This window comes from Sarcophilus harrisii, chromosome 2 (assembly GCF_902635505.1).
Source record: "Sarcophilus harrisii chromosome 2, mSarHar1.11, whole genome shotgun sequence".
Classification (NCBI taxonomy): domain Eukaryota; kingdom Metazoa; phylum Chordata; class Mammalia; order Dasyuromorphia; family Dasyuridae; genus Sarcophilus; species Sarcophilus harrisii.
In genome coordinates this window covers 73,249,415-73,264,831 of record NC_045427.1, presented here as the reverse complement: position 1 = coordinate 73,264,831, position 15,417 = coordinate 73,249,415, and the positions used below count along the sequence as shown (strand labels likewise).

General features: G+C 40.0%; 2 protein-coding genes across 2 annotated transcripts in view; one reads left to right on the top strand and one right to left on the bottom strand.

Moving 5' to 3' along the window:
* The window catches only part of MAF (MAF bZIP transcription factor), a 480,745-nt gene extending 473,275 nt beyond the window's left edge, over nucleotides 1–7,470 (top strand). Inside the window, exon 3 of the mRNA XM_023495011.2 lies at nucleotides 7,393–7,470. The gene's annotated coding sequence lies outside the window, so the exon portion shown is untranslated. The remainder of the gene's footprint in view (nucleotides 1–7,392) is intronic.
* A 400-nt stretch (nucleotides 7,471–7,870) lies between these two features.
* The window catches only part of WWOX (WW domain containing oxidoreductase), a 1,126,590-nt gene continuing 1,119,043 nt past the window's right edge, over nucleotides 7,871–15,417 (bottom strand). The window contains exon 9 of the mRNA XM_003758363.4: nucleotides 7,871–8,715. Coding sequence (XP_003758411.1) covers nucleotides 8,527–8,715 — 189 coding nt within the window. The 3' untranslated portion in view covers nucleotides 7,871–8,526. The remainder of the gene's footprint in view (nucleotides 8,716–15,417) is intronic.

The window sequence follows — 15,417 nt, the reverse complement described above, 5'->3', positions numbered from 1 at the left end:
TATCATATCTCCCATCTTTTTCGTGCTTTATACAATTTACTAGGACCTTCTCTCGTAAGAACTCTTTGAGGTAGTTAGTGAATATATTATTAACTCTATTTTACAGATGAGGGAATTAAAGCTTAGAATGGTCAGTGATTTACTCAATTTCAATATCATTACATAGTAACTAGCTTTGGTATAGAGATTTTTTAAATGTTTAAATTTAATTTAATTTCTTGGTATAGAGCTTTATGGTTTACAAAGTACTTTTCTTACAACATTCCCTCTTTTACTAAGGAATGAAGTGAGTTATCTTCACCAATAACAGAACCAATAACAAAATTGGGAAATCAGAAATTTGAACTTCCAATTTAGTGTTCTTTCCATATCAAATGAAATATTATATGTAAAGTATTTTGTCAGCTACATAGCATCACATGAACTTTCCTGTCCCCTGCTCCAACCCCACCTAAGTGTCTCCCTTCTGAAAGGACAATTTCCACTTTATATACCCTAGATATACACAATTATTTGCATGCTGGCTACCCCAATAGGGCAAATCAGCTTCTTCATTTATAAAATGGGTATTATATCATTTGATCCTATACCTTGCAAGGTCGTTATGAGGACAGTGCTCTGTCATAATTAAAATATTATTGTTTTGCTTTCCATTTCCCCAGAACCAAACTCCCTTTTTCAACTCTCCTCTAAATGTATTGTCTTCCTTTTTCAGAAACTTAGCTCGCTGAGGGCAGGGACTGTCCCTGTTTTATTAATATTTGTATCTCTGGTGCTTAACAAAGGGTCTAGCAATGAGTAAGTCCTTAAAAAATCCTTTCTCCTTTATCTTTCAAGGATGAAACTTCAAAGATGGTCCCTACTTCAAAAGACTAAGGCAACCATACCTCTGTGAAGTACCCAAATATCCCAGGGAGTAATTTCATCTCTTTTTAGAGTCAATGAGACTAGAATATAACTCTTTGATACCCTTGGGTGCTAGCAATATCAAATCAACCATTTGCTCAAAATATAAAGATTTTCTATTCCTTATGAAGTTTTTTATTCTATTGCTGACACTGTCTGTCCATTCAGATTTTCTAAATGCTTTACCTCTAGATTGGGGGGGGGGAGGTGTTTAACCTAGGGTCCATGAACACCTTGGCAATTTTAGGTAGATTTCAGAGTTAATGACCTTGGATGGGAAAAATATACCTTTATTTTTGTTAACTTCTACCTGAAACTTAGTATTGCTTGAATAATTTAAAAATATTTTTTCTGAAAAGTTCACAGACTTCACCAGATTACTAACCAGGTCCATGACACTAAAACTATGAAATGCCTCCTTTGGAGGTTTTGGATAGATTTCAGAGTCAGTGATCTTGGATGGAAAAAAACATTCTATCTTTATTTTTACTAGCTTCTAACTGAAATTTATCATTTCCTTTAATCATTCAAAAAATTGTTTTTTCTCAGAAAAGATCTATAGAGTTCACCAGATTGCCAAAGGGATCTGTGACACTCAAATTATATCTAACATTTTAATGGATAAGGAAACTATTTGGTTAAAGGAGTATTTTTGCTCATCCAATCAGACTCTGGGGAAAAAATGGAAAGATCAGTTAATATGAAGCAGCCCTAATGGTGGAGTGGAGGCCTGAATGTCAGCTCTATCCTTTACTACCTGGATGAGCTTGGACAGGTCATTTCTCCTCTCTAAATCTCAATTTCCCCCATTGTGAATTGAAGGAGCTGGAATAAATGTTTTTAAAGACCTTTGTGGCTCTAATTTGGACGGTCCTACAGAATCAAAGATCAGGTGCTGAGCAAACAATAAATAGGAAGGAGGCTGCTCATGATGAGGAGAACCAGAGCTGCCTCCCAGGGTGATCAGAAGCATCTCATTAAGGCCCAGCTGTCAGCAAGATTAAAAAGCCTTTGACATCCTCATGCCAGAGATGGACAACATGGCAAACAGACGCATTCAGAAGCAAGACAGTCTTTGTGAGCACTGAGGCATGTGTTCATAGAAAGAGGCAGTATTTCTGCAGAGAAGAGGGACAGATTCCAGACTCCCAGCTAGCCAATTAGCTGACCATGCCATTGGTCTGGGTGTCAATCAGACACGCTGTATCTCGGTGATAATACAGCCTGCAGTTGTAACAAGAAGAACTGCACTTGGGCAACCTGTCCTCATCAGAACTCATAGTTAAACTGATTTGCTATATTGTTTTAGTAAATAGGGTATTCTTTTGACATTGTAGTGCAGAAATTTCCCTGAGCTATGGAATCAGGAGATTTGGGTTCAAATTCTGATTCTGTTATTAATTCTAATGGCTTTGGGCGAGCTACCTAACCTCAGAGGACCTCAGTTTTCTCATTTGTAAAATGAGAGGGGGCTTTTTTGAAATCCCTTGAAGTCCTGATCTTTGGATCTAGGAATCTTCTCTGGACCTCAGTTTCTTTAATGATAAAACTAGGGAGCTTAGGAGAACTCTAAAGTCCCTGAACCTCTGACATTATTTATTCTAGGTTCAAGTTTTCATACAGATCTGACATTTATATTCTATATTGCAAGACCCCTTCTAGACATGGCACATTGCATTCTCTATTCTCAGGGTTGTTCTTATCTCTATTCTAAAGGTTATTCTTATCTCTAAAACTCTCAGAGTGAAGTGTTTGTAAATATCTAGTACATGTAGACCATATTAAGAACCTGAGACAAAATTAAAGACAATGGTCCTGACTCTTGAGGAACTTACATCCTAATGTGGTAAAAGCAGTACCAGTCAGAAGGCCTGAATAGAATGACTTCACCTCTTCAAGCTTCAAGGAGATAATAACTTTTGCTCTGCACCTCTCACAATTGTAGTGAGAAAAGTAGTTTGTAAATTGGAGAGTGGTTAAGGAATGCAAGCCATCATCAATCATCATTACTAGAGAGAAAGAACAGTAATTAAACAACCCTGTTTTAAATGCCTTTGTGTATGAGTTGGGCTGGATGGTTACTGAAGTCCCATCCAACTTCCAAATTCTGTAACTGTTGATGGCACCACAAAGGTTTGTGGTCAACACTAGAGCTACAAAGATTAAGAAACATAATAATTCCTTCCCTTCAAGGTGTTTGATTTCCATTTGGGATCAAGAAAGATAGGGAACTTTATATAGAGGTGGGTGAATGAATACAAGATGACAATCTGGGAAGGGTTAAAAAGAGATGGCAACTGGGCTGAACTTTGAGGAGGATAAAGATAATGCAAGGAGTGGATTCTAGGTGTTGGGGCACCATATGTGCCATGGAATACGGACCATGGATGGAGAGCAGCTCAAAAGTTAGTTTGGCTGAAATTTAGATCTGTTTGAAAGGGAGTTATGTAAAAGAAGGCTGAGAAGATAATTTGGGATACTTTCATGAAAAGCTTCAAATATGAAAGAGCACACTGAGGGAGTTTCTCTTTTTATCCATTAACATGGCAGAGACTTTTTTACTTTTGACTTTGTCTTCTCAGTACCCATCACAGTGCTAGACACATAGTCATCATATAATAAATTCAATTATCCTAGAATAATCCTGAATTCATTATTTTAGAGACAATAAAGGACCAGTGAAATATTTTTTTTCAAATTAGTAAAGTGATGTGATCAGAAAGGGGAAATTTATTTTGATCACCATATGAGGGACATATTGGAGAGAATAAAATACTGAAACATCCAAGTGAGGCTATTATAATAATCTAGATGAGTGAGATCCTGAATTAGAGTGGTAGCTAGGCAAGTTGACAGAAGGGAATGGAAGCAGGAGATGCTGTCAAAACAGAATCACCAAGAATTCACTAAGGAAGATAAATGAAGATGAGGGAGAGGGAAGATGTGATGCTATAAACTTAAGTGAAGGGGACCATCCATGGAATCACAGAATTTGAGAGCTGGAAGAGATTTCACCGACTGTGTAGTCCAACCTATATATGAAGAGAATTCTCATTGCAGTTAAATAAGAAGTTAGAAGTTTTCAGTCAGAGAGAATTTGAGGCAGAAGAGAGGGATGGGATGAAAAATGAGATGTATTTTGTTTTGAATATAATGGATCTGAGATGCCATGTAGAGATGTTTAGCAGGCTGTTGGAGATGCAATATGTATAGGGGAGAGACTGTGTTTGGATACATAGACTAGAGGGTTATCTGTCTAGAAATTGTTGATCCCACTGAACTGATAAAATCACCAAGGGAAGGAGTATAGAGAAGGTTGAGAATGGATGGTATAGCCAAGTACTACAACAATAACAAACAGACACAACTTCCCATGAATTAGATATAAAATTAGTGACAGTCTGTAATAGAGACATTCAGTCTAACTGGTTATTTGGTGATATGTAAAGCAGAAAATCCTAATTATCTTATTGACTTTAATTTGAAAAGAAAAATCAAACCCTGAATTCAAAACAAGTGTGTGTGAATGTATAGAAATAACCTGACAGGATTGAGAAATACATTCGAAATTTATTCCTTTTCCCATAAAGTGCTGTTCCCCAGAGAGGATACAAGTCTCTATTGGGCTCTTTTCCACACCAAAGTTTCTGGCCTACTCATAACCTTTAATGGAAGCAGCTGGGCCTGCTTCAGTAAAGTTCAACACAAAACCACCAATAACCCCATTTTGCAGAGTGAAACCACAAGCCACAACCTTCAGTCATGGTGAAGGGTGGTGTGAGCTGCTGTTTCCTACTGATTGGTTGTATTCAGTCTGAACAATCTTGTCAGTCCATACTGAAAACGAGAGTTGGCTCAGACATCTGGGCTGGGTGGAAATCCAGGTGGATCTCATGAAACTCAGGAACAGGGACTGTACTTCTCATCCCACTGTCTTCAAGGGCCTGGACGTCTACTGGGGATTCTGGGTGTTGATTCTAGGTGGCTGAATTATAGAGGAAATGCAAATGTCCACAAGTCAGAACTGTATTACCATGGAAGCACAATGGGACCAGGGACTTCCTTATGGAAGTCAGAAGATGGAGATGTAGAAGGGAAGCATTCCAGACAGAGAACATGGAGGGCAGACAGAAGGCGAGAGAGATGCAGTGTCATGATGGGGGAACACAAGGAGGTGGCCATTGTAACTGAATAGAAGAGTATGTGTCCGGTGTAAGGTGTAAAGGGACTGGAAATATAGAAAGGGGTTAGCTTATGAAGGTCTTTGAATGACAAGCAGAGGATTTTGTAGTTGATTCTGGGGGAGATTGAGAGCGAATGGAGTTTTTTGATCAGGAAGTGGGATGACATGCTCAGAGCGGCACTTTAGGAAAAACACTTTAGTGGCTGAATGGAGGGTGGATTGGAGTGAGTAGAAATGAGGCAGATAGACTGACCAGCAGGTTATTGCAATAATCAAGGCATAAGGTGATGTACTAGTCACAGAGACAGAGAGCGAGATAGAAACACAGAGACAGAGACAGAACAGAAAGACAGAGACAGAGTCAGAGAAAGAGATACAGAGACAGAGGCAGAGAGAAACAGAACCAGAGAAAGACTGTATCAGAGTGGTAACAGAGCTTTTTTTGAGCCTCACTTGGATGTTTCAGTATTTTATTCTCTCCAATATGTCCCTCATATGGTGATCAAAATAAATTTCCCCTTTCTGATCACATCACTTTACTAATTTGAAAAAAAAATAGCAGAGAGAAGCAGGTATATTTAAGAGATGCTGAAGATGTGAAGTCACCACTTGAATATGGGGGGTGAGAAATAGAAAGGAATTCAGGATGATTCTTAGGTTGCAAGCCTGAGGGACTGGGAGGATGGTGTTGCCCTCTGTAGGAATGAGGAAGGTGGGAGAGAAGGGAGGGTTTATGAAAAGAGGTAAGAGTTCAGTTTTGTAGGGGCTGAATTAAAGAAGGAACCTACAGGGAGGATGGATCAAAAGAAGGAACTTTAGAAAGCATCTGATCCAGCCTTCTTATTTTACAGATGAGGAAACTGAGGTTCACAGTGGTTAAGTTACTTGCCCAAAGTAGTAAGAAAAGGAAAGGGGTAAGGAGATAGCGTGCTGGGAGTGTGGTTGGGGGCAATGCAATTACCACGGGACAAATGAAATTTACCAAAACTATTTGAAAAGCACATTTAAGATATTTGAAGCACAAGCAGGGAGTTAGGAAAACAAGAAAAAAGAAAAGGAAATATAGTATAGCATAAGGAATGGAGAATTAGAATTAGATTCTGGGGGCAGCTAGATGGTTCAGTGGATAGAGCACCAGCCCTGAAGTTAGGAGGATCTGAGTTCAAATTTGGACTCAGCCACTTAACACTTCCTAGCAGTGTGACCCTGGGGAAGTCACTTAACCTTGATTGTCTCAGGGAAAAAAATAGAATTAGATTCTGGCTTTAAATACCAATTCTACAGTGTATTTAGGCATGTGACCCTAGGCAAGCTACTGGCCCTCTTTGGCCTTCAGTTTCTTCATCACTTCTTGATTATAACATTTTCCTGACTGGTGTCAAAGGTTGTTGTGAGGATAACACTGTAAAATTTATAAATGAAACAGAAACAAGAGAAATGTTCGTGAATGGATCCTGATCTGGGTTGATGGAACGCTCTACTATTTTTCATTTGAACAATTGTCATGTCTATGAATTAATTTACTATTTGACCTATAGGCCACTAGTGATTTAGATAATGGCACATTTCCCAAAGAAGAGTGAAAACAAATAAAGGCCATGGACATGGGCCACTGACAAGGTGTCCATGTCAGAGGGAGGAGTTTGTTACAGATGTCTTATCTGAAGTCCACAAAGGCCAGAGGTTCCAGGTCCTCCTTTGGAGTCTTAAATTGAGCACCATAATTTGTGCACCTGATTCACTCCTCTGGGCCCTGAATCATCTTCTCTATCCTGAACATTCCCAAGTTCACCTTTCTTTGACTTCTCTTCAGAAATACACAGAACCCCAGGGCAGTGGAGAGGGGAGCATGCCCTTTGATTCACACACACTCTCTCTCTCTCTCCCTCCCTCCCACCCCCATCTGTCTGTCTCTGTGTGTCTCTTTGTCTCTGTCTCTCGTCTCTCTCTGCCTCTGTCTCTCTCTCCCTTTTCTCTTTCTCTGTCTGTCTTTCTCTCTGTCTCTGTCTCCTTCTGTTTCTCTCTCCCTCTCTTTCTCTCTATATCTGTTTCTCTCCCTCTCTCTCTGTCTGTCTCTGTCTCTCTGCCTGTCTCTCTCTCTTCCCCCTCCCTCTGTCTCTCTCTGTCTGTCTCTCTCTCTCTTTTTTCCCTTCTCTCTGTTTCTCTCTTTCTCTGTCCCCTAGTTCCATGTAGTTTTCAGCAACAGGGGGAGAATCTTCAGTAAATATCTCATTTGCTATAAATGGCACCCAAGAAATGTGAAAGCACAATTAACCGTCTTCCTGTCTTTATTTTGTTTTCAGAAGATGTGATGCTGGGATGCTGATGGCGTGAGACAACTTTCAGGCAAGAAAATAGCCACAAAGCACAAAAAAAAAAAATAAAACAAAACAAAAATACAACCCAACTCAGTGAAAATACAAGAACCCTCTTTTCACGGCATCTACAAGAAGCTTTTTATTTTTTCTTGTTTTTTTTTTTAAAGAGAAAAAGAAAAATTGATACATTTAAAGGAACAATACAAATGTTCTCTTCAGAAGACAATATTCAAGCATGTTCTTTTATTAAAGCATAAAGATAAGAGGACAGACACATGCAAGCAGGATCTGGCATCAGAAGAACTGAGAAAATAAACCTCAGCAAGATCCTTCTTAGGAGCCTTCGTGGAGAATCAGCCCCCTGATAACCTTTTATGTATTCTTAAGGACCTGGGACCTTCTTTCCTGGTTTTAAACTAAGCCTTTTAGGGAATAGTGTGCGATGTACTTTTTGTTATATCAAAATACTTTTCAATATTTAATCAGCAGGGGAGGGAGTGACCACTGCTTTCTGTGTATATATTTGCTAGCTCAGCACCACGTATTCCTAAGCATCACTGAGGCATTTGTCATCCAGAGTAAAAGGGGTAGAGAGGAAGGGGACTTGAGATTCCCCTTCCTTTCTACTGCCAAGCCCGATCAAACTTTGGTCAGGTTGCATGAAACAGATATTTCCTGATCAAGATCAATTCTCAAAGACATCTCCTTCCCCAAAGGGGTTGGGGAAGGAGAGGAAGGGGATTACGTGTTGGTGATTTGCAAAACACTTAGCCAGAGAAATCAATGAAAAAGTTGGCTTGTACTTCTAAAATAACACAAAAGATGCCCTCCATTTTACTGAGGGCTCTACTTTGCAAAGGCTACAATCCTAAGGAAAAGCAAGAGTAAGCCCCGGAAAGAGATATTGTCCCTTTAACCTACAGAATTCCCTACTTCCCATTAGTACTTAACATTTTTCACTATGTTGTGACTGCTATTATTCCGTTTAACACTAGCTAATCTGTAACTGAGGTATATGGAAACCCTCTAGATGATAAGCTTGGAAAGGTTCCAGAGTTGGCAGTTTTCTAGTGTGCACACACACACTTGGTGTGTTTTGATCCTTACAGGAGGTCCCCGTCAGCTGGTCTGCCTGCCAACTCGTTCTTGGATCAGCCTCTCACTGAGCTCCCACAAGGCCCTCGCCGTCACTTCGTTCTGGGCCTCCGCTGAAGGCAAGCAGCGACAGCAGTTGTTGAAATACATTCCTCCCAGTCCCTCCAGCTCAGGTGCCACAGCACAGTACACGGTGGTGGCGGCTCCTTGTTGCTGGAATGCAAAGAAACAGAACTTGAATTAGTAAACATGATCCTGGCCTCCCTAGCCTCCCGATCTCATTCAAAGGACAGCCACATTTTCACAGGTTTATGTTGAACTCAAATCACAAGGCCCTAAAAAAAAAAAAAAAATTGGACTTAATTGGGGGGGAGAGGAAGAAATTCATGAACTTTCATTAAAAACAAGCTAAAAAATAAAATAACACAACATAGACTCCAGAAACCAAGGGAAACATTTAAATATGAAAAACCAAGAGGTGTATGGCGAAGGCATGGTCTTCTAAGTGAAAAGAGGGGGAAAGAGTATATTTTTACAAGCAAAAAATACTTTCAATTTCTGCAACCTCCTGATCTAGTTAAGAATGTAATTTGATACTTGATTTTTCTAAAGCCTTCTGTCAGAATTAACCCCAGGCACTTCAATTAAAGCCTATCACGTGGAGTACATTTGGAGACCGTATCACACTCCATATATCTTTGGCTTCCTACTGTACTGCAGAGGCTAATGTAACCATTCATACACACACATAAATACATACACACGCACACACACACACCTATACATGTGCACTTATACACACAGTGAAATAATTCTGGATTTTCAGAGACCCAATTTTCTCCTTGCCCCTTGGAGCCATTTTATAAATCCCAAAGAAATGTTGCATTTAGTTGGTTACATAGAAAAGTCAGGGTAATTTTGTTTCCTCCCTGCTCTTCAAAATGCAAAATTCGGGGAGTGAAATTGTTCCCTTCTCATTCACCTGATGGAAACTTCCTGCTGAACCAATGCAAGTTCTGATTTTGTATGTGCACACTTGTGGTGTATGAGGAGGAGGGAAGTCCGGTCAGCACGGGAGCACTTTGTTGGATCTGACAAAATGCTGCGGGACGAGTTTGTAAAGAGCACAAAGAAATCACCACGTTTCACAAGCGATAATTAAAAAGAATAAGCTGGAGCTCATAGAGAGATAGTACACAGCTCTAATTTAAAACCAATACAATTTATCTGACATCTTATGAGTATTTATGGATATCGTAGGTCTTGCCGAGGTAACTAATTATAAGTTGATAGCAATTGGGATACACAAGTGACCAAGAAAGACACAAAAGATAACTAGAGAGAAAGTCACCAATGGAACGTTAGGAAGATGTGCTGAAAAGAGGCAGTTCTGGCTTTGGCTGCTGACATCACTGCCTTCCCTTCCCGCTTCTGCACCACCAACCAACCAACTCCACCGCCCTGCCCGTCCCCCAGAGAGTTACAGTCATGGCACATTACCGAGCTGATTGTAGATCAGGGAAGAGTCATGTGGCAATGAGAGCCTGGTGTTTGTTCAATGTGATTGGCTCCCTGTGGTTTCAACCCAACCCATAGTCACTTGGAAGGCTGGGGTTCTTTGGAGGGGAACTCTATACTGCGAAATTATGTTTCGCTAGCTTCTGGGTGGGTGGCCTTGGTCATGTTCTAACCTGCACAAACCAGTCTGAAAATGAAATGGTCAAATTCATCCAGACCGTAGGTTACTGTTATGAACAGAGGATTGGCTGCTTGAAGTCATTTGGATTCAATAAGTAACCAACAGAATTAACCATTGTCTTGGTTTGGGGGATAGCCCTTCCCTCTGGGGGAAAAAAAACTAAACCCCAAATCAAAACCAAACAGAAACCAATTGTTTGACTAAATTTATCTGTTTCTCTTTCCAATTGGAGTTTGTATGTGTGTGTGTGTGTGTGTGTAGAAGGAGCCTCTGCCAGCCACATTTTAGTTATCCAGAAAATGTCACTCTTTTTCCCTGTTGTAAGAGTTTATTTAATGGAAAAGTCATCAACTATTCCTTAAAAATATAGGACTATAACAACCCCTTTCTTCAAAGTGTTCATGATATTTCTCCATCTTTCCCTCAGAATCCTTAGGTCTACTTGACAAGAAGGGAAAGTGAGGCAAAAGCTGTATCAATGAAAGAAAAGGCAGAATTAAGGCATTTCTCCAGCTAACCTGTCAATAATCCCTTGGGTCTCAATAATCTGAAGAAATGAAATGGATTTTCCCTAGAATCTTTGGATATTTGCCTCAGTTTTATACTTCTGCTTTGCACCTGTGAACCCATCCCAAGACAAGGTGAATGATCTGCCCTGTATTGTCTTATGAAGCCGAAAAGGTAGGGATCCATCTTGAAGCCCAAGACAATCCAGAGGACTGCAGAAAATATCCACACTGGCATGCAACTTGACTTGCATAGATGTTGAATCAAAGCTGAGGTTGGTTATGAGAAGAGGAAAATGTGGTGAAGCATTTTTTCCCCAGATGAAGTTGTTTTTTAGGTATCATTTTGCTATACAAAATAGTCCACAAGAAGATTGTGGCTCATTTGCTGAAATTGTTTTTTCCTAGGAAAATGTGTCTTCACATTGATCCCAGAAGCAGGTGGTTAGGAAGTATTTTGTTCTCATCATCTGACATCAACAACACTCAATGTTTATTCATCTCAACTGGCATTTGGCAACCATACTGCAATCCTTAACTCTGAAAATGCTTCATTGGATTGGATTGGCTGATTGGTTCATTACACTATTTGCTTGGGGTGAAATACAGTTTTAATTACTTCACAAGAGGCTTTTTTAGGGGGGTAGGAAACCATAGGATGTTGTCATCTGAGAGCAAAGGACTACTCCAGGATTGTCTGCATTCAGTTGGCAGAGGGTCATAATCTGATTGGCAAATGCCCCTAAAGCGAACGGTCTCCTCCTTCAGACTGCATTTGGCAACTTCAGGAAAGAAATGGCCATTTGGTATTCAATGTGCCATTGGTTCAGCTTCTCTACAGATGTTCCTTTGGCTGCATTTGTAGCATCTTCTGAACAACAGCTTTATACAATCCGACATTATGACAGTCCAATAACAAGTTTTAATTTTTTTGCTCATCAGCTTTCCGGTTCACATATCATCAGCATAAGACAGAACGGGATGTCAGGGCATCTCATTAAGAAACAATTCCATGCTACCGATAAAAGAAAAACCATTCTTAAACTGATAAAAAAAAAAATCACTAAAAAAATAAATAAATAAAGCAGAGCACTTTAATCACTGATGAATGACTTTCAATGCTAAGCAGTTTGTGGCATGTCAGTTGGGGATTCTGAAAAGATGAAAGTCCTATAGAAAAGAATTAATGTTAACAACTTTGTTAGAAATTTCCTCAAACAACAGGCTTGTCAGACGTCACCACTGCTTGCTGATCATTGTGATTAAAAAAATAAAAATAGCATATAAATAATGATTAGAGCTATGGGTTCTCCTACCAACATTGGTTTTAATGTTTTGTTTTAAAAAGAAAATTATCCGGCTTGTCATTTGCGCGAGGTTGCTAATCACTAGAGCTGAGGTCAAATATCTTTAACCTGTAACAAAGGCAGTGCATTTGGAAGATGGATACAAAGGATCCCGAATTTCTGGGAAGCCCAGCTGAATCTTTAATCATGTCTGAATGCCATTTCCGATCCAGTCAAACATTTGCAAGCTGCCAGAGGAGGGCCAGGCCATCAATCTTGATAGTGTATGTAAAATTACCCAGGATTCTTGTTCTGGATTAAGTTAAGAGTGTCTTGGTAATAAGGGTTCATCATTCTCTTTCACAAATCATTTGTCAGATGTGCGGTACAATCTGAGCCCACAGAAGGGTGGCTGGAGGAAGCAGTTGCTGTTTATTTATGGTGAGAGCACAAAGACCTAAATTATCTGTCCTTCCAAAATCCTTTGTTGGGAGGAAAATGTTAAACAGTGGCTTTTCATTGGAATTTATTTGATAACTGCTAGCTATCAATTTGTTGCTGTCGCCATCGAATACAAATGAGCATCAAATATCTTAAAGGTAAAAGGAAAAAGGATTTCTGGTGTAAAGTATGTGGTTACAAAAAGTGACATCTCGATCTCCATAATGCATCTGTTAGTATTTGGAGATAATCCTTGCATATTTAATAAGAAGACATATTACACAATTTAATTTTTCATTTTGGATTTATCTATTTTCAAATGCATGTATCTTTGTACAGATTAGATTCCTGTTTAGAGACAGGTCAAAATCCGCCACACTGAGGACTAGCTTCAGATCCGTGGCGGATCCTGAGATTTGGGCAGGGCCAGAGATGAGCCATCATGACTTGCATGGCCAAGCAATGCCAGTTGCATCAGGTTCTCCAAAGAGTATTTTCCTCAAGGAAAAGTGGGAGGATGTGTTTGAACTGATGTGTGGACCCCAAGGACTACCTGGAAGAGTGGTACTTGAGAGGAGAGCCCCGATGGGCTGCCCAGCTCTACCCCAGCGCTCCCAGGAGCCAAGCGGAAGGAGGAGGACTGAACTCCACAGAGGCAGGTCTGCCATGTGCTTTATTCACAGTCTGGGCACTTTTGTTGTTATTCATCTCAGGTCTATTAGGCAAAGCAAACACTTTCCAAATGCAAAAACAGCCGCTAATCCAGTGGTATTGTGAACATGCCACATAGAGCGGAATAATTTATTATTACCCAGCAGTGGAGGAGATGAGGTAATAAGAGTGCATTCCACACTGTGGAATGAATGGCCATGTCCCCGCCTTCTCCATCTCTCCATGTCCTCCAATAACACTTCTGCAAGAGGGTGTAAAATCACTCTTCTGGAAAGGGGCCATGCCAGGTTTCCCAGCTTCTTTGTGGGCCTCTCAGCAACAACTAGGGATCAATTCCACAGGAAACAGTTACTTTAAAATCCCTTGTTTTGAACAAACAGCGTAAAAGCAAACACTTCCAAAAGCCTATTTATTCTCAGCTCACTGTGGGAGGACCGACAACCTCAAAATGGACTGAATTGGAAAATTTTCCATTAGCTAATGACAAAATTCAGTCTTCATGGAAATGAAGCCGCTCTACAGCCTTGTGAACCGGCATTCGAGCTGATATATAAAGAGATTGTCCCTCACCAGCAATTAATTGGGGGAGCTGGGTGTGTTCATTCACTGCATTCATTCAGTGTTGATTAAATGCCTGTTCTATTCAGAGTTTAGTCATTCAAAAAGTCACTGAGCGTTTAGTAAGCACCTACTGTGTGTGGACCCTATTATAGGCACTGGGGGAACACAACAGGAAATAATAAATAAGACACAATCTCTGCCCTCTCAGTGTTCAGTGCAGCAGAGAAAGAGACAGGGTTTAAAGCAGGACATTAACATGAAAGCTCATCTGGACCGACTTATTTATTTGAGAGAGAAGGAGACCACGGTCCAGAGAAAGACCTCCTTTTTGTTGTCACAGGGATGGTAAATAGCATTGTTAGGGTTTGAACCCAGGTCTTTCCTTTCACTCTATTTTTGCTTTTCCTTTGTCTGAGGATTCTAGTTTAGGGTCTCTTTGAGAAGACTCTAGGTTTTGGTATTTTCTGTGATTTGGGGAAATCCCTATTCTCTCTCAGGAATCACAATTCCCTCTATAAAATGAGGGCATTAGAAGAGAGGACCTCTAAAATCCTTTCCAGTCAAACTCCTTCACTTCTAACTTTAAATAGGTAAGGAGCACAGGATAGTTCCCTTTTGACCTAATATGGTAGATACCTCTAAACACCCTCACTCTACACTCATTCAGCTATGGCCACCTAATAAATACCTAAAACAGTCCCTTGTCCTCAGAAAGCTCACAGTGTATTGCAGGATCTTACATTTCCTCCATTATTCAGCTCCATCATCTCTGTAGGTATCATATCAGGGAGACTGAATACAAAAACTGAGGGGCTTAATGCTTACCAATTCTATTTTTGTCCTAAAAGCAAGATTGTTAACACATCCCACCACGTTTTAATTCCTGGGTATATGACTGTGATATCCTGGGAGTCATTCTGTAAGTTGGATGATCTTTCTACTTTATGGCCAAGCTGGCATCTCTGTCTCTCATTAACGTGTACTAATTAAGGCATAAGCTTTCTCATACTATTCTCCCATCTCCTCTCCCATATTCCTCTTGAGATGACAGTATTTGTTCCATCCAGATACCGACTACAAAAAGCATAACTCTCCTTAGGTGAGCAAGGTGACATGGAGATTGTCCTCTGGTGGCTTGATGAACCAGCTAAACTGACATTACATCCATTTGGATGAACAAGAATGAAGGTCCAACCCTGCCAGAGATGAGCTAAGAGCAAATGACCTTTAGATGATGAAATAGCACCTGCAGCAAAATGTCAACTCCAAAGTCCAGCTTACTCCCTGAACGAAAAAAATCTAACTTGAACTTGCTCCCTGGCCACAAGCTTGTTTGAAGGATGAACTGAACCATATCAAAAGCATGGGTATCTCCATGATGTGCCCAATAAGTCAGTATTTAGTAATGGAGTGCAACCTTTCCAGGGATAACTGAAGATGTGGTCTATCTGGTCTGCTTATTTCCTGTCTTTTTTTCTCTCCCAATTAATTCCTGATAACAGTTGACTACAGAGATGCCCCTCTCCCCTCTCTCAATAACTACTGCAAATCGTTTTCAGGTTGGTTTGAAGAGAAGACTTTCTTCATGGCCCTCGAGAGCTTTGTATGTGTAGAATAAATTATATATATACATATATGTGTGTATACATATACATACTTTGTATATGGCTGAAGCAACACATTCTCTTTAAGTGGGAAAAAAGGAATTCATATAAGAATTTCCAACTATTGAAGCATTAAAATATGGTGA